Source organism: Mustela putorius, unplaced genomic scaffold (genome assembly GCF_011764305.1).
Source record: "Mustela putorius furo isolate JIRA1106 unplaced genomic scaffold, ASM1176430v1.1 tig00003836_pilon_pilon_pilon, whole genome shotgun sequence".
Lineage (NCBI taxonomy): Eukaryota > Metazoa > Chordata > Mammalia > Carnivora > Mustelidae > Mustela > Mustela putorius.
Genome location: NW_025421989.1, coordinates 32,540,199 through 32,562,037, shown reverse-complemented (window position 1 = coordinate 32,562,037; position 21,839 = coordinate 32,540,199). Strand labels below are relative to the sequence as shown.

At 39.8% G+C, this 21,839-nt stretch overlaps 1 protein-coding gene across 3 annotated transcripts in view; it reads right to left on the bottom strand.

The window, feature by feature from the left end:
* PRRG1 (proline rich and Gla domain 1) overlaps positions 1-21,839 on the bottom strand; it is a 153,439-nt gene that overhangs the window by 33,163 nt on the left and 98,437 nt on the right. For 2 of the 3 annotated variants that reach the window (XM_045089445.1, XM_045089446.1), the window contains exon 4: positions 11,101-13,305. The exons of the other annotated variant lie outside the window; for it this stretch is intronic. In XM_045089445.1, coding sequence (XP_044945380.1) covers positions 12,646-13,305 — 660 coding nt within the window. In that variant the 3' untranslated portion in view covers positions 11,101-12,645. Of the gene's footprint in view, positions 1-11,100; positions 13,306-21,839 lie in introns of those variants that run through there. 3 annotated transcript variants of the gene reach the window in all.

Genomic DNA, 21,839 nt, shown 5'->3' with positions numbered 1-21,839 from the left:
CATAGAACTAAAACAATCCTAAAATTTGTATGGAACTACAAAAGACCCCAAATAACCAAAACAATCTTGAAAAGGAAGAACAAAGTTGGAGGTATCGCAATTACAGAGTTGAAGTTATATTACACAGCTGTAGTAATCTTAACCGGATGGTACTAGCATGACAACATACATATATCAATGAATAGAGAGCCCAGTAATAAACCCCTGATGTTATGGTCAATTAACCTTTGACAAAGGACGCAAGAATATGCAATGGGAAGAAGCTCAACAAATGGTGCTGGGAAAACTGACCAATTTCTTTCACAATACACAAAAATGAACTCAAAATGGGTTAAGGACCTAAATGTGAGACCTGAAATCATAAAAATCCTAGAAGAGGGCTTAGGCTGTTATTTCCCTGGCATGGGCCATAACATCTTTCTAGATATGTCTCCTGAGGCAAAGGAAATAAAAGCAAAAATAAACTATTGGGACTACGTCAAAATAAAAAGCTTTTGCACAGCAATGGAAGCAACCCGCAAAACTAAAAGACAACCCAGTGAATGGGAGAAGATACTCACAAATGACTTATTTGATAAAGGGGGAGTATCCAAAATTTAAAAAGAACTTACACAACTCAACACCAAGAAACCAAATAATCCAGTTAAGACATGAACAGACATTTCTCCAAAGAAGACATCCTGATGGCCAGCAGACACATGAAAAGATGTACACCATCACTAGTTACCATGGAAATGCAAATCAAAACTACAACAAGATATTACCTCACAGCTGTCAAAATGACTAAAATTACAAATACAAGAACCAAGTGCTGGAGAGGATGTACAGAAACAGGAACGCTTATACACTATTGGAAATGCAAACTATTGGAGCCACTGTAGAAAACAGTATTGAAGGGTCTTCAAAAATTAAAAACAGAATTACATATGATCCAATAATTCGACTATTGGGTATTTACCCAAAGAAAACAAAAACACTAATTCAAAGAGACATGCATCCCTGTGTATTTGAGCATTATTTACAAGAGCCAATATATGGAAAAAACCCAAGTGTTCACTGACAGATGAATGGATAAAGATGTAGCACATAAATAAAAGGGTATTACTCAGGCATAAAAGAGAATGAAATCTTGGGGCAGTCGCTTACTTAGTCAGTGGAGCATCTGACTCACTGATTTAGGCTCAGGTCCTGATCTCAGGGTCCTGAAAGAAAGCTCCATGTCACGCTCCATACTCAGCAGGAGTCTGCTTCTCTCCTTCTCCCTTTCCTTCTGCCCCTCCCCCCAGCTCATGTGTATGAGCACTTTCTCTCTCAAAAATAAATAAATAAACAAATCTTAAAATTAAAAAAAGGAATGAAATCTTGCGATTTGCAACATGGATGGATCTAGAAGGTATAATGCTAAGTGAAAGAAGTTAGGCAGAGAAAGACCAATACCATATGACTTCACTCATATTTGGAATTTAAGAAACAAAACAAATGAACAAAGGAAAAAAGAGACAAAAAACCAGACTCTCAGCTATAAAGAATAGATGGTTACCAGTGGAGAGGGGGAGGGGAGGATCGGCAGAATAAGTAAAAGGGGATTAAGAATATACTTATCAGGATGAACAGTGAGTAATGTATGGAACTGTTGAATCACTATATTGTATACCTAAAAATAACACTGTACATTAAGTATACTGGAATTAAAAAAAAAATTAAAAAGTGAGGGTGTGTGCACATATCCAACATCAATGGAAATTAGATAAGGTTTTCAAGTCTTTTTAAATATGTGCTCATTCAATGATAGCTGCTTAAGTTATAGTAAGTTTTTAGTGTGTTTCTTCCAGTATATTCGAAGGATATAACTGGGTAAGTTGCTTAAGTCTGAGCACGGGTACTATTTTCCAGCATCCCAGGTTATCCCAATGTGTTGCCACAGCTGAAAACCAGGGTGATAAAGCAGTGCTTCAAAACCATCAAGGTGCATATTCATCAGCTGGGGCCTTATGAAAATGGAGATTCTGATACTGTAGGTTTGGGGTGGGGCTTGGGATTTTGCATTTGTAACAGGCTCTCAGGTGACTGCTTGCCATAGAGCACACTTTGAGGAGCAAGGTGCTTACACTGGTTTGACAGCTTGGAATGCCTAAGTCCTGCCCCAGAGACTGATGTAATTGGTCTGGGATGTAGCCTGATGGTAATTCTAATTTGTAACGAAGAGACTCTCCATGGCTACACGCATTATGATTTAGCAGTTTTTATTATAATTTTATCAGTAGCTTTAATGTGATCCCCTTTGCCCACTGCCCAACCTTCCCCTTATGTCAAAGTCTTTAATCCATTTGGGTTGATTTTTGTCTCTGGTGTAATACAGAGTTTCTTTTTCATTCTAACACATATAGGTATCTAAGTTTCCCAACACTATTTTTTGAGCAGACTATACATTCCCCATTGTATATTTTGGCACCCTTGTTGAACATCATTTGAGCGTGTATCTGTGGGTTATGTTTCTGGGCTCTTGATTCAGTTCTATTTGTCTGTCTTTATGCTAGTACCATACTGTTTTTGTTACTGTAAGTTTGTAGTATGTTTTTAATTCAGAAAGGGTGAGGACTCCAGCTTTGTTCCTCTTTCTCAAGATTGTTTGGCCATTGTGGCCTTTCTTGGTTCTAAATGAATTTAAGAGGAATTACTACCATCCTTCTCACAGTCTTCCAAGAAACTGAAAAAGAGGGGACCCTTTCACACTCTTTTTATGAGGCCAGTATTATTCTGTTTGCAAAGCCAGAAAAAGACACTACAATAAAAGAAAACTACGTGCCAATATTTGTGATGAATACAGATGCAACAAAACTCAACAAGTGGGATTTATCCTTGGGGCATGAGGAGAGTTGAGCACATGATAATCAATGTGACACAAAACAGTGATGAAAATTAAAGAAACAAATACATATAAAGACAGATCATGTTCATGGAATTAGAAGACTTAATACTGTTAAAATACCTGTGTTACCCAAAACAACCTACAGATTCAATGTTATCCCTATCAAAATCCCAAAGCCATTTTTTATAGAAATAAAAGCTTCTATCTTTGAGAGGAGTCTCAGATAATTTTAATGTGAATTCTACTAAATCTTCTTAGAACAAGACAACCTGTAATATGAAAACTATTCCAGAGCACATAAAAAAGAAAAAAAAAAATCTCAATTTGTTTTACAGGGCCAGAATAAGCCTAAAACCAAAATAGGACAAAGATGGTACTCACACACCTGAAAAGAAAACTACATCTTGAGGTAGGGAGATGCAAGGTCCTGAATAGAAATATTGGCAAGAGTGATGTCAGCATCATGGTGTACTAAGACAGCTCTTTGTTTTTGTACTGCCCCACCCCAACCACCATTTGGCATCCATCCACAGACAGAAGTGTCTTTGTGAGAGCTATGGAATGATCCAGCTCCATATACCAGATGAATCAGAAGGAATCTCAACCACTTATGTATTGGGTAAAGGCATATAGACTTTGTTCCCAGCTATGGACCGTGCAGTGGCCTGTGAACTCATTCTAGTCCATCCTGGCTACAGTTCAGGAGCCCCTGGAAAACAATGATTTACTTACACAAGCATCCACAGATTGAAGAACCTTTATAGAAGTTCAGGTTTCCAGAGAACTTCTGTACACCAATGGTACAAAATACAAATGTGGGACACACTGGAGAGAAGTACGCAATCTTCAGGTGCATGACTGGGAATCGGGAAGAAGCTAGGAGAGCCAGCACATAAGACTCTCAGAGGATATTAAGAGGACACAGATCGACCAACTGTGTCTTACATTTCATCAAGAAGCCTGCCCATGAGACGCTGGTAAAACCCACAGATGACCTCAACTGGCCCATGCTTCCGCCTAGCACTCAGAATGAATGCCTCCACCACACACTTCTGCCACACTGTGGTCAGCTCCCTGTGTGCGTGCTTCTCCCTTTGGTCTTCCAAAAGTGGCACTATAGCTCAAATTTGTGGTCTCTGACCTGCAGATTCTGGTGGATTTCTGTGCCTCCTCATTAGCACATTCATGTCAGCAGTGGCAAAAGTGAGCTTGGGCAAAGGGCTAGTTACCACAAACTTAAGCTGTAGTACCACTCTTCGGAAAACAAAAGTGAGAATGTCAACACCTGGCCTGGTGCATTGCAGGATGGAGAGAAGGCCTAAGAGAGAACTCAAGAATTCTGCCACAAGAGGGAGTAAGAAGTGCAGAGCAGCTGTATCCATAGAAAGTTTGAGAAAGTCCGAGAACCATTATCAGGGCTAATAGCAAGTATTTCTCTCCTGAAGGCAGTTAGTACAGATTGTAAAAGCTGCTACTTCAAATGAGAACAGTGCAATGCAAAACTTCAAGGAACATGAAAAAAATCAAGGAAACATGACACAACCAAAGGATACAATAATCTTCCAGGAACCAATCCCAAAGACAAAGGAAAAAACTGTTTTAGATTAAAAAAAAAAAGATTATGATAAAAGAGTCAAAAAATACCACTACAAATAGTTATCAAATCACAAAGGAACACAGCAAGAGAGAAAACAAGGAACAAAGGATCTGCAAAACAAAATGGCAATAGTAACCTCTATCCTGTCAATAATTATTTTAAATTTGAAAGGATTAAATACTCCAATAGAAAGACACAGAATGGCTGAAGAGACAAAACAAAACAATCAGAAAACAACAAAGAAAAAAACAACAACAAGGTCCAAAGATACGCTGCCCATAAGAGACTTATTTTAGGGGCTTCTAGCTGGCATAGTCAGAGGAAGGTGCAAATTTTGACCTGAGGGTCATAAGTTCAAGCCCCACAATGGGTGTACAGATTACTTAAAAATAAAATTTTTTATTCTTTCATTTTTATTAATTATTTAGAAAGAGTAGAGAGAGCATTTGCACAAGAGTGGGGAGGAAGAGGAGCAGAGAGAAATGAAGAGAGACTCTTAAGCAGGCTCCATGCACAGAGCGGAGCTTGATGTGGGCTCGAGACTAGGACCTGAGCCAAAATCAAGAGTTGGAAGCTTAACTGAATGAGCCACCCAGATGCCCCCAAACTAAAATCTTTTTTTTTCAAGGTTTATTTTAGCTTTAAGGACACATATAGAGAGTGAATAAGTGGGGAAAAGACATTTCAAACAAAAGGTACCCAAAGGAAAGCAGGAGCAGCTATACTTCTATCACACAGAACAGACTTGAAGCTAAAAGTGATCAACACACACAAAGAAGGTCTTTATAAAAAGAGAAAGGGATCATAAATCCATAAAGAAGGTATATGTAAATATTTAGGCACCCACCAACAGAACACCTAAAGATATAAACGAACTACTACTAAAAGGAGAAATAAACAGTAATACAATAAGCTGGGAATTTTAAGCTTCCACTATCAAAAATGCATATAATATCCAGATAAATAAAAAAGGAACGTTGGACTTGAACTACACTTTAGACCACAGGGACCTAACAGAAACCTAAAGAACATTCCATCCAACAACAAGAAAATACACATTCTTCTCAAGTGCACACAAAACATATCTCACGGGGATAGACCACGTGATAGGTCATGTAACAATTTTTAGCAAATTTAAGACCAAAATCACACCAAGTTATCTTTTCTTTTCTCTCTCTCTTTTTTAAAAGATTTATTTATTTCAGAGAAAGCGAGAGAGAGCATGAGCAGGAGGGGGAGAGGAAGAGAGAATCTCAAGCAGACTCTCTGTTGAGCAGAGAGCCCAACGTGGGGCTTGATCCCAGTGCTCTGAGATCATGACCTGAGCAGAAACCAAGAGTCAGATGCTTAACCGACTGTGCCATCTAGGCGCCTCATCAATGATCTTTTTTGAACACAACTGTATGAAGTTAGAAGTCAATAACAAAAGGGAAGCTGGGAAATTCACAAATATGTAGAAATTAAAAAACAAACAAACACATGCTCCTTGGTGTGCCTGGCTAACTCAGTATGTGGAGTGTGCAACACTTGATCTCAGGGTTTTAAGTTTGATCCCGATATTGGGTGTAGAGATTAGTTAAAAATAAAAACTTAGGGGAACCTGGGTGGCTGAGTGGATTAAGCCTCTGCCTTCAGCTCAGGTCATGATCTCAGGGTTCTGGGATCGAGTCCCACATCAGGCTCTCTGCTCAGCAGGGAGCCTGCTTCCTCCTCTCTCTCTCTCTGCCTGCCTCTCCGCCTACTTGTGATCTCTGTCAAATAAATAAATAAAATCTTAAAAAAAATAAAAACTTAAAAATAACAACGACAAAAGAACACACTCCTGAGCAACCAGTGGGTCAAAGGAGAATCAAAAGGGAATCAGAGTAATATCTAAAGGAAACACAACCTACCAAAAAGATGGGATGCAGGAAATGCAGTTTTAAAAAATTTTTTTAAAAATTTTAAATTAACATATAATGTATTATTTGCTTCAGGGGTAGGTCTGTGAATCATCAGTCTTACACAGTTCACAGCACTGACCATACCACATATCCTCTCCAATATCCATAGACCAGTCACCCTACCCCCCCACCCCCCAGCAACCCTCATTTTGTTTCCTGAGATTAAGAGTCTCTTATGCTTTGTCTCCCTCCTGATCCCATCTTGTTTCATTTTTTCCCTCCCTACTCCTCAAGATCCTCTACCCTGCCTCTCAAATTCCTCATATCGGAGAGGTCATATGATAATTGTCTTTCTCTGACTGACTTATTTCACTTAGCAAAATACTCTCTAACCCCACCCACATTGTTGCAAGTGACAAGATTTTGGTTGTTTTTTTGTTTTTGGTTTTGTTTTTTGATGGCTGCATAGTAAGGAAAAGCAGTTCTAAGAGACAAGTATATACTGATAAATGTCTAGTCTAAGAAAAAAAGATCAAAATAAAAAGCTCTTAAATAAACAACTTTACATATCAAGGAACTAGAGAAAAGAACAAACTAAGCCCAGAGTTAGTACAAAGAAGTAAATAAAAAAAAATATAGGAGAAAAATGTGAAATAGAGATCAGAAAAAATTTTAAAAAGATCAAGAAAATTAACAGCTTGTTTTTGAAAGGATAAATAAAATCAAATGGTCAGAAGACCCCCTCTGGCATTCTTCAGCCACCTCTATTTTCTTAAAATTCCCCTGCCCATTCATTCATTCATTCATTCATTCATCTATACTTTCAGTTCTCAAACCTCTGGGGAAAAATGCTCATCCCTTCTGTTAGGAGATCTTCGAGCAAGAACAACTCTGCCCACTGCATGGAGTCAGCGGCAACAGCTGCTGTCCATGATGATGCTTACTCTGAGTCCCTGCTAATACTCCTATAGTTGGCTTCAGTTGGGCACCTTCTGACAGGAGCACTTTCTATGGATTTAGGAAAGACTGGTCTCAAGTGTAGGAAATAGGTTTTGTTGCTGGAATATTACAGATGGATCTGAGATCACAAGACATTTTCCCACACTCAAATCAGTGCTTATAGATTACTATGAACTTTGCCCTCCGATAGTTACTTGGCAGAACACGTCCAAGATACTGCTATTATTCTGAAAGTTTTAAAAAAAATGGCAGGGGGGGCACCTGGGTGGCTCAGTGGGTTAAGCCTCTGCCTTTGGCTCAGGTCATGGGGCGCCTGGGTGGCTCAGTGGGTTGGGCCGCTGCCTTCGGCTCAGGTCATGATCTCAGGGTCCTGGGATCGAGTCCCGCATCGGGCTCTCTGCTCAGCAGGGAGCCTGCTTCCTTCTCTCTCTGCCTGCCTCTCAGTGTACTTGTAATTTCTCTCTGTCAAATAAATAAATAAAATCTTTAAAAGAAAAAAAAAAAAGAAAATCTGAATAGACCAATTACTAGTAATGAGACTGAAACAGTAATCAAAAACCAAAGTTTTACTGGTGGATTCTGCCAAACATTTAAAAAAGAATACTAATTCTTTTCAAACAATTCCAAAAGAATATGACAGAACACTTCAAACTCATTTTACAAGGCCAACATTTTGATACTAAAGCCAGACAAGGACACCACAAGAAAACTACAAGCCAATCTCTCTGAAAAACAGAGATGCAAAACTCCTCAACAAAATATTAGCAAAACAAATTAAACAAAACTTTAATAGGATTATATACCATTATCAAGGGGCATTTATTCCAGGGATGCAATGATGGTTCAACACCCATAAATCAATCAACATTATACACCATTTTAAGAAACTGAAGGATAAAAATCACACTATCATTTCAATAGATGCAGAAAAAAGGATATGGCAAAATTCAACATCTATTTATGATTAAAAACTCTCAACAAATTTAGTATAAAAAGATACCTCAACAGGGATGCCTGGGTGGTTCAGTGGGTTAAGCTTCTGCCTTGGGCTCAGGTCATGATCTCAGGGTCCTGGGATGGAGCCCAGCACCCGACTCTCTGCTCAGTGGGGAACCTGCTTCCCGCCCCCCCCACCCGCCTCTCTGCCTGTCTCTATGCCTACTTGTGATCTCTGTCAAACGAATGGATAAAATCTTAAAAAAAAAAAAAAAAGATACCTCAACATAATAAAGGTCACAAAGGACAAGCTATAACATCCACAATGGTGAAAGTTTTTCCTCTAAGAGCAGGAATGGGACAAAGGTGCCCACTCTCACCACTCACATTCATCATAGTACTGGAAGTCCTAGTCAGAGCATTCAGGCAAGAAAAAAATAAAAGGCATCCATATTAGAAAGGAAGAAGTTAAATTGTCTTTTCAGATGATATGCTTTTATATCTATAAAGTCTTAAAGACTCTACTAAAAACCTGTCAGAAATAATGAATTCAGAAAAGTTATAGGTTACAAAATCAACACAGTTGCATTTCTACACACTAACAACAAGAAATAAAACAATCCCATTTACATTAACATCAAAAACAATAAAATATTAGGGATAAATTTAACCAAGGAAGTGAAAGATCTGTACACTGAAAACTTGAAGAATTTCATGAAAGAAATTAAAGATGACACAGATAAATAGAAAGATGTCCTGTGTTCACTGATCAGAACTGATGTGGTTAAAATGTCCATACTCCCCAAAGTCATCTATAGATTTACTGTAAACCCTTTCAAAATTCCAATGGCATTTTTTACAGAAATAGAAAAACAATCCTAAAATTCCTATGGAGCAACAAAAGACCCTGAATATCCAAAGCAATCTTAAGAAAGAACATAGCTGGAGGGATTGTACTTCCTGAATTCAAACAATACTACTAATCCTTATAAATCAAAACAGTATGGTACTGGCATGAAAAAGCACACATAGTCCAACAGAACATAATAAAAAGTCAGAAATAAACTTACACATAAATGATCAACTAATATTTGATAAGGGAGCAAGGAATGGGGAAAGGACAATGTCTTTGATAAACTGTGGTGGGAAAACTGAATAACCACACGCAGAAGAATGAAACTGAGCCCCTATCTTATACCAAAACCAAAAATTAACGGGAAAAGGATTAAAGACTTAAACCTAAGATCTGAAGCCATAAAACTCCCAGAAGATAACATAGTAAAAAGGTTCTTTGATATTGGTCCTAGAAATGATTTTCTGGACATGACACCAAAGGCACAAGCAACAAAAGCAAAAAATAAATCAGTGGGACTACATTAATCTATAAAACTTCTGCACAGCAAAAGAAACGATGCGTAAAGCAAAAAGGCAAACTATGGAATAGAAGACAGTATCCAGGTGCCTAGGTGGCTCAGTGGGTTAAGCCTCTGCCTTCGGCTCAGGTCATGATCACAGGGTCATGGGGTCGAGCCCCGAATCGGGCTCTCTGCTCAGCAGGGAGCCTGCTTCCCCCTCTCTCTCTGCCTGCCTCTCTGCCTACTTGTGACCTCTCTCAAATAAATATGAACTTGGGGGGGGGGAAGTATCTAGAAAGCATATATCTGATAAGGGATCAATCTCCAAAACACAGAAAGAATTTATACAATGCAATTAAAAAATGGGCCGAGACCCTGAATAGACATTTTCCCAAAGAAGACATACAGATGGCTAACACGTATATGAAAAGGTACTCAATAGCACTAGTCATCAGGGAAATGCAAATCAAAGTCACAATGTGATATCACCTCATATGTGTTAGAATGGTCATCATTAAAAAGAAATATCAATTGTGGGCAAGGATGTGGAGAAAAGGACACCCCCGTGCACTGTTGGTGGGAGTATAAACTGATACGGACATTCCTTGAAAAATTAGAAACAGAACTGCTATATGATCTAGCAATTTATTTTCTGGGTATTTATCCCAAAGAAATGAAAACAGGATCTCAAAGAGATAACTATTTCCTAATGTTCACTGCAACATTATTCACAATAGGCCATGTATGGAAACAATGGAAGTGTTGGTCAGTGGATAAAGAAGATGTGATATATAAAACGGAATATTATTCTGCTATAAGAAAGAAAGAAATGCTGCCATTTGCAACAACTTAGATGAAACTTCAGGACGTTATGTGAAATAAGTCAGGAAAAGACAAATACTGTAATCTATCAATTATATAAGGAACTTTAAAAAGCCGAACTCTGAAACAGAGTAGAATGGTGGTTACCACAACCTGGAGGTTAAAGGAAATGGGGAAATATTGATCAAATGGTACACACTTTGGAGATCTAATGTGTAGTATGGCCATTATAGTTAACAATATTATATCACTGAATATTGCTAAGAGAATAAACCTTAAATAATCTCACCACCAAAAAGAAATGGTAATTATATGAAGTGATGGAGATTTTTGCTAAGGTTTTGATGGCAATCATTTCCCAACATGTAAGTGTATCAAATCAACACAGTGTATACCTTCAAATTACACAATGTTACATCTCTAAATTATATCTCAAAGAACTATAGTAAAACAGCTCAACAGTAACCAAATAAGTTTCACTCTATGAATTAAAAAAATAATTTAACACAGGAAAATCTATTTTTTAAAAAGATTTTATTTAATTATTTGACAGAGATCACAAGTAGGCAGAGAGACAGGCAGAGAGAGAGGGGGAACAAGGCTCCCTGCTGAGCAGAGAGCCTGATGCCGGGCTTGATCCCAGGACCCTGAGATCATGACCTGAGCCGAAGGCAGAGGCTTTAACCCACGGAACCAACCAGGCGCCCCAGACAGGAAAATCTATTAATGTAATTCAGAACATTAGTAGATTAAACAAGAAAGCATATAAGATAGTAGCATTTGGATTATACTTAAAAAAATTATTTCTTGATTATTGTCTACTCCCTCTGAACCACCCCTTGTTTTCTCCTTCTGGAATTTCTACTGACTGGTTGTTACTGTATAGGGTCCTTTTATGACTATGAATTACTATTGTTATGAATTATTTCTTTCTTGGAGATTTGATCTACTTCATAGTATCAAGTATTTTGATGTTCAGCATCTTTGTTAAATTTTTAACTCTTATACTGGTAGGGTTTTCTTTTTTTTAACCAAACTATTAGAAAGTGTACATAAAAACCGATAACTGGAGGTTTTGCATTGGCAGCATGCATGCCTGGCAGTGATGGCCACTTGAAATCACACCAGACACACACACACACAGAGTCTGAAACACACTTCTGGTAGTCACTGACTGACAAAGGTGAACCAGCCAAACCCGTAATCCACTATGCCAGTTTCCAGGGCCCCCAAGCTATTACTGAGAAACAGCAAACATTAACATCTGTCTGACTTAATGAGCTAAAAAAGATTCAAATAAAGTTGACTCCTATTTATTTTAATCGCTACTCAACCCCATTTTTCACTCTTTTCCCAGAAGCAACTATTATAAATTCCAGACCATGTTTTTTCTATACTTTTGTCAAACACCCCCATCTACAGCAACTCAGGCTCCAAACCACCCATCTGACCCCATCCCACGTACCTACACTGTTTATAAGGGGAAACAGAAGTTTCCTAATGACAATATGCATGTCCCGCACAGGGGTCCAAAGGTAATCACTCTCATATCGTGGGGGAAGCCAGCCTAATATTCAGTTTCTCTTATCACTGTTGTCCATGGTGAGCTTGTCAAAGAGGTATCCTGCCATGGCTTCCGGAATCCCTTTTTGCTATCTAGAATCAACAAACATTAGTATTTACATATTTTAACAAACTAAAAGTTTTCAGGTAAAGCTAAAGACCTCCTTAACTTTAATCCCTGCCCAACCGCATTTCCGTCACTCTTTCCCCCAGATCAACCCCAATCATAATTTTCAAGCCATATTTTTATACTTTTACTATGCACAGGATCCCACATTCATCAGGGCCCTAGATCACCCATCCACCACAACACTGTTTATAAGGGTAAGATTAATTCTGTGTTTTCCATGGGCCCATGAAATATCTTCTCCCTCTTATTTTCAGAGATCCTGAGCTGCATGTGGATGGGGTTGGGTGGGTGGAGAGATTCCTGAATACGTTTTAAAACTTAAAAGGTGAGAGATATGCATAAAATTCAACCAGAGACCTTTATTTAAGAATCAAATAACTTTATTTAAACCAAATTAACTTTATTCGTGGAAAAACTGGAAGAAAAGAACTGGAACCTTTTGCAGAAGCAACACTGCAATAAGCATGCTCAGCATGGTGATCAGGGAAAGGCACCATGCGCCCTGAGGCTATGGGGAAAACAGTCCCAACTCAGTACTTTTTGTCGCTGTCGCCCAGGGTGAGCTTGTCAAACAGGTACTCTGCCAGGCCATCTTCCGGAGCCCGCATCTTGCGCAGGCTGGTGACATAGCCCCCCAGCTCTTTGATGGCCTCGACTTGCTGGTGCAGGTAGTGGCTCTCCAGGAAGTCGCACAGCTGGGCGTCGTTCTTGTCGGTGGCCAGCTGGTGCAGGTCGAGCAGGCTCTGGTTCACGCTCTTCTCCAGGTGCAGGGCGCTCTCCATGGCCGTCAGGCCGCCCTCCCAGTCGTCGCGGTCCGGCTTCTTGATGTCGCGGAGGCGGAGGCGGCCCCCGCGCTGGTTCTGCAGCTCCATCAGCTTCTCGGCGTGCTGGGTCTCCTTGCGGGAGCGGCGCATGAAGAAGCGGGCGAAGTGCTTCAAGGCCACGTCGTCGCGGTCGAAGTAGAAGGCCATGGACAGGTACACGTAGGAGGCGTAGAGCTCCAGGCTGATCTGGCTGTTGACGGCGGCCTCGCAGTCGGGGTGGTAGTTCTGGCGCACTTGGGAGAGCTGCGGGGTGGCCATGGCTGGCGGCCCGGGCACCAGGGCGAAGGCGAAGGTGGCGCGGAGGCGAGGGCTGCGCGGCGGGCAGCGGCGGGGCCGACGGCGGTGGTGGCCTCGGAGATTTCCCAGCTTGAGCGGCAAGGGAGGCCAGAGGCAGAAGCAGTGGCGGTTTGAGACTTCAGGGAAGTGTCCGTTGGGATGTTGGGCGAGCCCTGGGATCGGACCGGAAATGGGGTCCAGGGAAGACACGGGGGGGGGGGGGGGGCTCGAGAACTTCCAGTTTGGGTGGGGTTGGGGGCGGGGCCTAAGTGATGTGTTCCAGGTTCTGCTGGAGCTTAAGTGATGCAGGGCAACCCTGCACTGGCCACTTAGCATTTATTAAGTTTTTAATTATGCAATAATGTGCCTCTTTTCCAAGTACTTTTTTTGGTTCTCTAACTGATCCCCTCTATTACAGCCTCTTATTTAAATTCAAATATATACTTATTCCAGTTCAGTCTTATTCAATTCAAATTCATATTCTTTTTTAAAATTTCTTATTTTTATTAACATATATTCAAATTCATATTCTCAAAATTCTGGGTATGAATTTGAATTTTGGTAAAATTCTCTTCTGTTTCCTGTTTTTTTTTTAACCTCAGAAATTGTTCAGTTTGTTCATCATGACCTTCCCTTGCACTTTTCTCAAGTATTTTGCAAAACTTTGTCCATGCATACTTAGGAATAAAGGGCACATTTGATTAACCTGTGTAATTAGCATGTATCTGATCCACAGTTGTGATGTCCATTTCACTAACAGGCTTTTCCTTGGAACAGGAGGCAAAGTATTATCAATAAGGGAGTGGTTTCCTCCTTGTCAGGTGTATTATTGGTCTTTTTGGCATTGACAATATTAGTCCAGGGATGGAAAGAATAGTACCGGATTTGCCTGTCCCAAATGGTACTTTTCTCAAGCATTTTAAAACAGTAAAATTAAAATTCCAGCTAAGAGTAGGTACCAGCCACCAATTTTTCCATTTCAATCATATCTGAACTTGAATAAGTATATTGTGATGTGTCTTTATGGCCTAAAAATGGCCTAATAAGAATCTAGAGGTAAGTTGTTTCATTGTAAAACCCCTGGCATAACCATCACTACTTAAATTAGGAGGGAACTGTGTTCAATGCAAAGCAAGGAAAGGGGAAGGAGGGGTGGAGAAGACACTGAATTAGGAGACCTGGGCCCTATTTTGGGCTGCACCAATCAGTATCTTGCTATGGGAAAAAGTAAATTGACTTCCTTGGGGCTATTATTTGACAAATGAAGAGCTTGACCTATTTGGTTTTCATGGACCCTATCAATTATAAATATTACCGGAGCCTATTCTATGAATCCTTCTTCAGCTGTGGAATGGAAGGAAAAATCAGCCTTTAGTCTATTCATGACAAGCAGTGATTGGTATCAAATATTAGCTTTGGGAATGGGACAATACCTTAATGTTCAAATAATAATGCTGTTTTAATTTATGGCATTAGTGCAAGTCTTTAAAGCATACACCTGAAGAAAAGGCATAGCCCTCTCTGCTCAGTTGGTTGTTTATGGGCAGTGATAGAATAAATGGTCTGTTTCAGCTTGATAGTACCCAAGACCTAGGGCTAACAATACAGGGCTATTGCAAAATTCTAATCCCTTTGCCACTGATTTTATTGTACCTTGGAAGTAGCTAAACAAAATCTTATTTCTACAGTTACTGATATTCCACCTATGAGAGCCACTGTCAGCCTTGTCCTAGGGAGACTACGGCCTAACAGTGGGTGGAACAGTGAAAACCCCAAATATTAAAGGAATCAGCAACTATCTACTATAACAGAAAGTGATTTAGAATGGTTGCTGCACCCAGATGGGAATCTCTGAGAGGGCATGAGTGGGGATTCGTTGCTGTATTTTATCAAGTATACTATGAACTGAAAGGCACACTATTTTTTTATGTATTAAAAAAGAAAAAAAAAACAAAGAAAAAAGCGCTTTCAACTAATCCATGACATGTCTTTGATTGTAAGCTGCACTTCAATTTTTCAGAGATGTTAAAATGTGAATAAGTGATCAGACGATCAATGAAATGCGGTTAATATTTTTTCATATGCTTGTCTGAATACGTTGATCAAAGTAGCTACTTTCAAAAATATATATAATTTTTAATACTTTTTGGTAACTTATTTGTGGCCCTATAGTCTACAGTATTATATATAGAGAGAAAATATTAATAAGGAAGAAATTTGCATTTTGTTTTGGATATTGTGTCATTTTACATTTCAATCTCATCCTACAATGGGTGGTTTCTGACTTTTTTTCTTTTCCTTTTGTGGAGGGAGAGGTTTAGTGATTAGGCCAAGGAATATAATTCCTTGGGAAACAGGTAAACCCCTGTTCTTTGAATTCCTGGCTAACCTCCTCCTGGCATGCTATGGGAGGCATGTGATATCATCTTTCAAGTGAAGTAACAGATACATAACCATTTAACAAGCAACGTTGCCGATCTAGGTTTCTACTCAAATCCCAATTTGAATATGAAAGTTTTATTCTCATGATTGCAGCTCTCACTGTTACAAAATGTGAGCCATTTCTAACAAGGACAGTACCACTTATCAAGCAATTACCCATCCCAAAGCAGCAGCATGGCAGCAGATAAGGCCATTAGGATCACTGCTGCACATGCTAGGTTAGCATGTCACATTTCAGAGTCACAGTTACTGTTTAGACCCCAAGACTCTGAACTACTGAGGGGAGCTCTAAGAAAGCCAGCTGTTAGGATATATGTATGTAGAAACCACTGACATTGCAGTCCCCGAGTGGACATCTGCTTAAGCAGTAGAATGGCTGATGTACCCTACTCCTGCCCCCTGTGCACATAGGAAGGGCAGGGTGGATATGAGGAAAGCAAGGTAGAGAACAGGGTCAGTGCTGGTAGAGAACTTTCCTAAAGATTAAAAAAAAAAAAAAAAGGTGTGAGGATTTCTCACCAGTTAGGAGGATACTGTGGAAAACTGAGCCATGGTGCAGCTACTCTGTCCCAGAGGGCTGTCTGCCAGCCAAAAGGCCCCAACAACAAGGATATGAGGCATGCATACTAGGATAGAAGCCAGCTGGGGAAGCGGGCGGAAGAGGCCAACAAGAAGTCATAATTCCTATTCCTGGAACTATGTTGTACAGAGTTTTCTTTTAGGGACCCCTTGAAGAACACTGTGCACTTCCTACCCAATTTTATAATTAGGTTCACCAAAGAATTAGTGACAGCCAAAAGGGGACAGAGCAATACCAGTTATGTTAGGAGACATCCGTCCTCTTTTCCCTTCCTTCCTCCCCAGAATACTTAAGGAGAGAGATGGGAAGGGGTAAGGGTTAAAGAGCAGATCATGCTCATCTCCTCACTCCAGATCTTAAGGTTAAGGTCTAGCAGGAGCTGAAGAAGCAAAGGAGAAAAAAGCATAAAGGAAATCCAACACTGAAGTTTTAAATGGAAGAGAATGGGTAGGAGTTTTCATGCCCAGAAGTGCCCAGAAAGAGAGGCGATCTCCCTGTCACTAAGGAATAGGAGTTGAGACTGTCAAACTAGAGTAGCTACACAAAGCAGGGTCTTTTTAGACACCTGACTCATCATTTTTGTGACCTCAAACTCTGGTGCAATATTGTCATGGGATCCTTGGATTGCCACCATATCCATTGAAAGAATATCTTCTGGTAGATTCTATTAAGAATTATAATTCTAATAAGAAACAGTGATGAATTCTGAAATTTTCTGTGTGTCTTTAGTATAATCCTAGGTAAACAGCATATTTAGAGGTTAAATAGGGCATCACTAACATTGTTGCCTACAATAACATGCAGTTACATTAAATCTATGATCCAAATGATTGTACAAGTGACAAAAAACTGGGGCCATTACTCCCACCAGTACCCAATCTATGAGGGCAGATCTGAAAAAGAGTAACTCTGTAGTGGGAAGGGAAACCTGCTGAGGTAACTTCAGGTCAAGGTTAAAAGACTGCTGGCATGAGCAGGAGAGACCCACACTGGAACTAATCCACTGTTTTGGTAATACACAGTCTGAAACCTTCCAGATTAAGTTTTTACTGTAACCTGAAAAGAATAACTAGGACTTCAAAGGGTTTATAATCTAAATAAGGGCCCAAATGCCAGAGAATAAAACACCACTAATTTAAAAATATCAACAATTTAATAATAAAAACTTACTTTAATTGGTCATATAAGGGTTTTCAAAGGGTCCAAGATGGTGACATAGGAAGACTCTTAACTCACTCCTCCATGGACACACCAAATCTATACCTACATATAAAGCAATTCCTCCTGAAGAACTGAGGATGGACTGAACAGCTTCTGCACAACAAAGGATAGAGGGACAACGTATCAAACAGCAGGACAGAAAAAGACCAGAACTCCCACCTCCTACGCTGTGAACTACAGTGGGGAGGGATAGTACTGAGGGATCAGAAACAGATTTGTCTGCCCTGGGGCACAGAAAAGAAGGCACAGTTTAAACAAGCAACTACAATATAAAGGAACCAGTCTTAGAACTCTGCCAAACAGGAGGAAGCTTCCTGGCTGTTTGGGTTGAAAGGGTTGGTAAACACCATTGTTTACATTCTCTCTCCATCTTGGCTGCAGAGATGGGAGTAGTGTCTGGCTGCTCTTGCCAATGAGCTACCTTAGTAATCCCTGAGCCCCTAGCCTGCATCAGCCCCAGCCTTCCCACTGAAGTGGCCGCAGCATCACATGTACCTGGACATTGCTAGACAATGTCCACTATAGCTCTAGTCATCTCACCAAGGCAACACAGGTATCAAGCATCCCAAGACAGCCCAGCCTTGTACCCACTTTAGCTCCAGGGGACTCACCAGGGTACCCCTTATGCAGAGTGCCCCAGGGACTTCCCAGACCACACCTGTTACAGCTCCAGCTGTACTGTCAGGTTGCCCCCTCCCCAGAGAGCCCCAGGGCACCCCAGCCTGTGCCCACTTCAGTTCCAGCTGTCCAAGCAGGGTGGCCCCAGCCTGGAGTGCCCTGGGACTTCTAGCCCATGCCTGTTAAAACTCCAGCCAACCAGCCAAAGCTGCCAGGTGCACAAAGTCTGAACAGGGAATGTCCCTACACAAGGCCATTCTTCAAGTTTATAGGTAGATAGTGTACCTAATTCATAGACACACAGAAAGTCAAACAAAATGAGGAAACAGAGAAATATGCTTCAAATAAAAGAATGAGACAAAACCTTATCTCATTGCTTATCAGGTAGATGAGCAATCTACCTGATAAAAATTTCAAAGGAATGTTCATAAAAATGTCTAGTTCACTAGACTAGAGAAGAGTGGATGAACTGAATGACTCAATGAAAATGTCAACAAAGAGACAGAAAATGCAAAATAGTATCAATCCATTGAAGGATAGAGTAAAAGATATGCAAAACACATTAAAAGGAATCAACAGCAGATTAGAAGATGAAGAATAACACAGAGAAGCAATCTGGAAGATAGTGTAATGTTAAGCACCCTGCTGAACAGCAAAACAAACAAAAAAAGAATTCTAAAAAATGAGAACAGGCCTAGGGCTCTTTAGGACAATATCAAACATAGTAACATTTGCATGACAGAGAACCCAGAAGAAGAGAGAAAGGGGCAGAAAATTATGTGAAGAAGTAACAGTTGAAAACTTCCCTAACCTGGGGAAGGAAATAGACATCTAAGTCCTGGAATAAAGAGAGCACCAAACAAGATGAACTCAAAGAGGTCTACACCAAGATATATAATAATTAAAATGTCAAAGATTAAAGATAAATTGGGAGTCTTAAAAGCACCAAGACAGGGGCGCCTGGGTGGCTCAGTGGGTTAAGCCGCTGCCTTCGGCTCAGGTCATGATCTCAGGGTCCTGGGATCGAGCCCCGCATCAGGCTCTCTGCTCAGCAGGGGGCCTGCTTCCCTTCCTCTCTCTCTGCCTGCCTCTCTGCCTACTTGTGATCTCTCTCTGTCAAATAAATAAATAAAATCTTAAAAAAAAAAAAAAAAGCACCAAGACAGAAGCAACCAATTATGTAATAGGGAAACCCCATAGGCTGTTAGCTGATTTTTCAGCAGAAACTTGACAGGCCAGAAGAGAATGGCATGATATATTCAAAGTGCTGAAAGGGGGGGGGGGGACTGCAACCAAGAGCACTCTACCCAGCAAGGTTATCATTCAGAATTGTGGGGAGAAAGAGTTTCCCAGACAAGTAAGTTAAAGGAGTTCATCACCAATAAAATGACCTTACAAGAAAGATTAAAGGGACTTTAAGCAGACAAGATCATAATTAGAAAAAAATTATGAAAGGAAAAAAATTTCACAAGTAAAAGCATACATGTGATAAAGGTAGTAGATCAGTCACTTATAAAGCTAGTATGAAGGTTAATGACCAAAATAGCAAAAATCAATGATATCTAAAAAATAGTTAAGGGGAGTCACAAAGTAAAGATATAAAATATGACAACATATATATAAAATGTGGAGGAAGAAGTAAAAATAAAGTTCTCTTAGAATGTGCTTCAATTTAAGCAACTGTCAACATAATGTAGACTGCTATATACTGGGGATATATGAACCTTATGGTAACCACAAACCAAAAACCTATAATAGATACACTAAAAATAAAAGGAAATGAATCTGACCATAACACTAAATAAAGTCATCGATTACACGGAAAGACAGCAAGAGAATAAGAAATGAATAGAGAAGTAGTACTAAAATAACTAGAAAAAATTGACAAATGGCAATAAGTACATATCTATGAATAATTACTTTAAATGTAAATGGTCTAAATGCCTCAATCAAAAGACACAGGGTAAATGACTGGATTTTTTAAAAAAGATTCATCCATATACTTCCTATAAGAGACTCACTTCAGGGGCAACTGGATGGCTCAGTCGGTTAAACACCTGATTCGTGAATTTGGTTCAGGTCATGATCTCAGGGTTGTGAGATGGAGCCCTGTGTCAGGCTTCATGATGGGCATGGAACCTCTCTCTCCCTCTGCCCCTCCTCTCTCTTTCAAATAAATAAGGAAATAAAATCTTCAAAAAAAAAAAAAAAAAAAAAAAAAACAAACCCACACAGCAGTCCAAAATATTTGGGACACAATGAAAGCATTTCTAAGAGGTAAGTTTATAGTGATAGAGGCCTACCCTCAAGAAATAAGGAAAATCTCTAACAGTCTAACCTTACATTTAAAGGAAACCGAAAAAGAACAAAGCCCAAAGTTAGTGGAATAAAGGAAATAATAAAAATCAGAGTGGAAGTACATGACAGAGACTAAAAAAAGGAAAAGAAAGGATCAATGAAACTAAGAGCTGGTTCTTCGAAAAAAAGAAACAAAAATGAGAAATGTTCAGCCAGATTCACCAAGCGGGGGAGAAAAGGGCACAAATAAAATCAGAAACGGAGAAGTAACAACTGACAGCACAGAAATACAATGATTATAACAGATTGCTATGAAAAATTTATGCCAACGAAGTGAACATAAAATGGATAAATATCTAGAAATATACAATCTTCCAAAACTGACTCAGAAAGAAAAAATCTGAACAGACTGATTACTAGTGTGGAAATTGACTTTTGTAGTCAAAACACTTCCAACAACAAAAGTCCAGATGGCTTCACAGGTGAATTTTAGCAAACATTTAAAATAGAGTCAATCCTTATTCTCCTCAAGCTATTCCAAAAATTGAAGAGGAATTAACACTTCCAATTCATTCTAGGAGGCCAGCATTACTCTGATATGAAATCAAGACAAAGACACTAAAAAACAAAACAAAAAAACTACAGGCCAATATCCCTGAGGAACATAGATACAATAATCCTCAACAAAATATTAGCAAACTGAATTCAACAGGGCATTAAAAGGATCATTCACCATCATCAAGTAGGATTTATTCCGGGGTTGTAAGGATGGTTCAGTGTTTGCAAACCAACTGGTATGATATACCATATGGCTCAGTCGGTTGGTTAAGTATCTGCCTTTGGCTCAGGTCACCTGGGATTGAGTTCAGCGGGGAATCTGCTCTTCCCTCTCCCTCCGCACCTTCCCCTACTGACGTGTGCACACTCACACGTGTTTTCTCTCTCTCAAATAAAATCTTTACAACACAATAGATGCATAAAAAGCATTTGACAAAACCCAACACCATTCCTGATAAAAACTCTCAACAAAGTGGGTTTAGAGGGAACACACCTCAACATAATAAAGGCCATATGTGACAGACCCACAGCTAAAAGCATATTCAGTGGTAAAAAATTGAGACTTTTCCTCTAAGACCAGGAACAAGATCTAGGATTTTCAAAATACACACAAACATACTTTGGCCCTGCATAACTTATTATCTTATTCTCAAGAGATCCCAAAAGAAGGAGTGAGGATACCTGCAGGAGCCCCAGGAAACGATTCTCATGTGGTTGAAGGGAAATTTCACATCTGGCTCCCCCAGAGGGTCTTGGGATAGGTCTAGAGAACGTGTGGGAAGATGTGGATGAAAATGCAGAGTATGGCTGGGAGATGGTGGCAGCAATGCTCCATGTCTGCCCCTACACGTCTATGCCCAAACTCAACTCCTACCTCCTTTCCTTCCCGGAGTCCCTCATCCCTCAA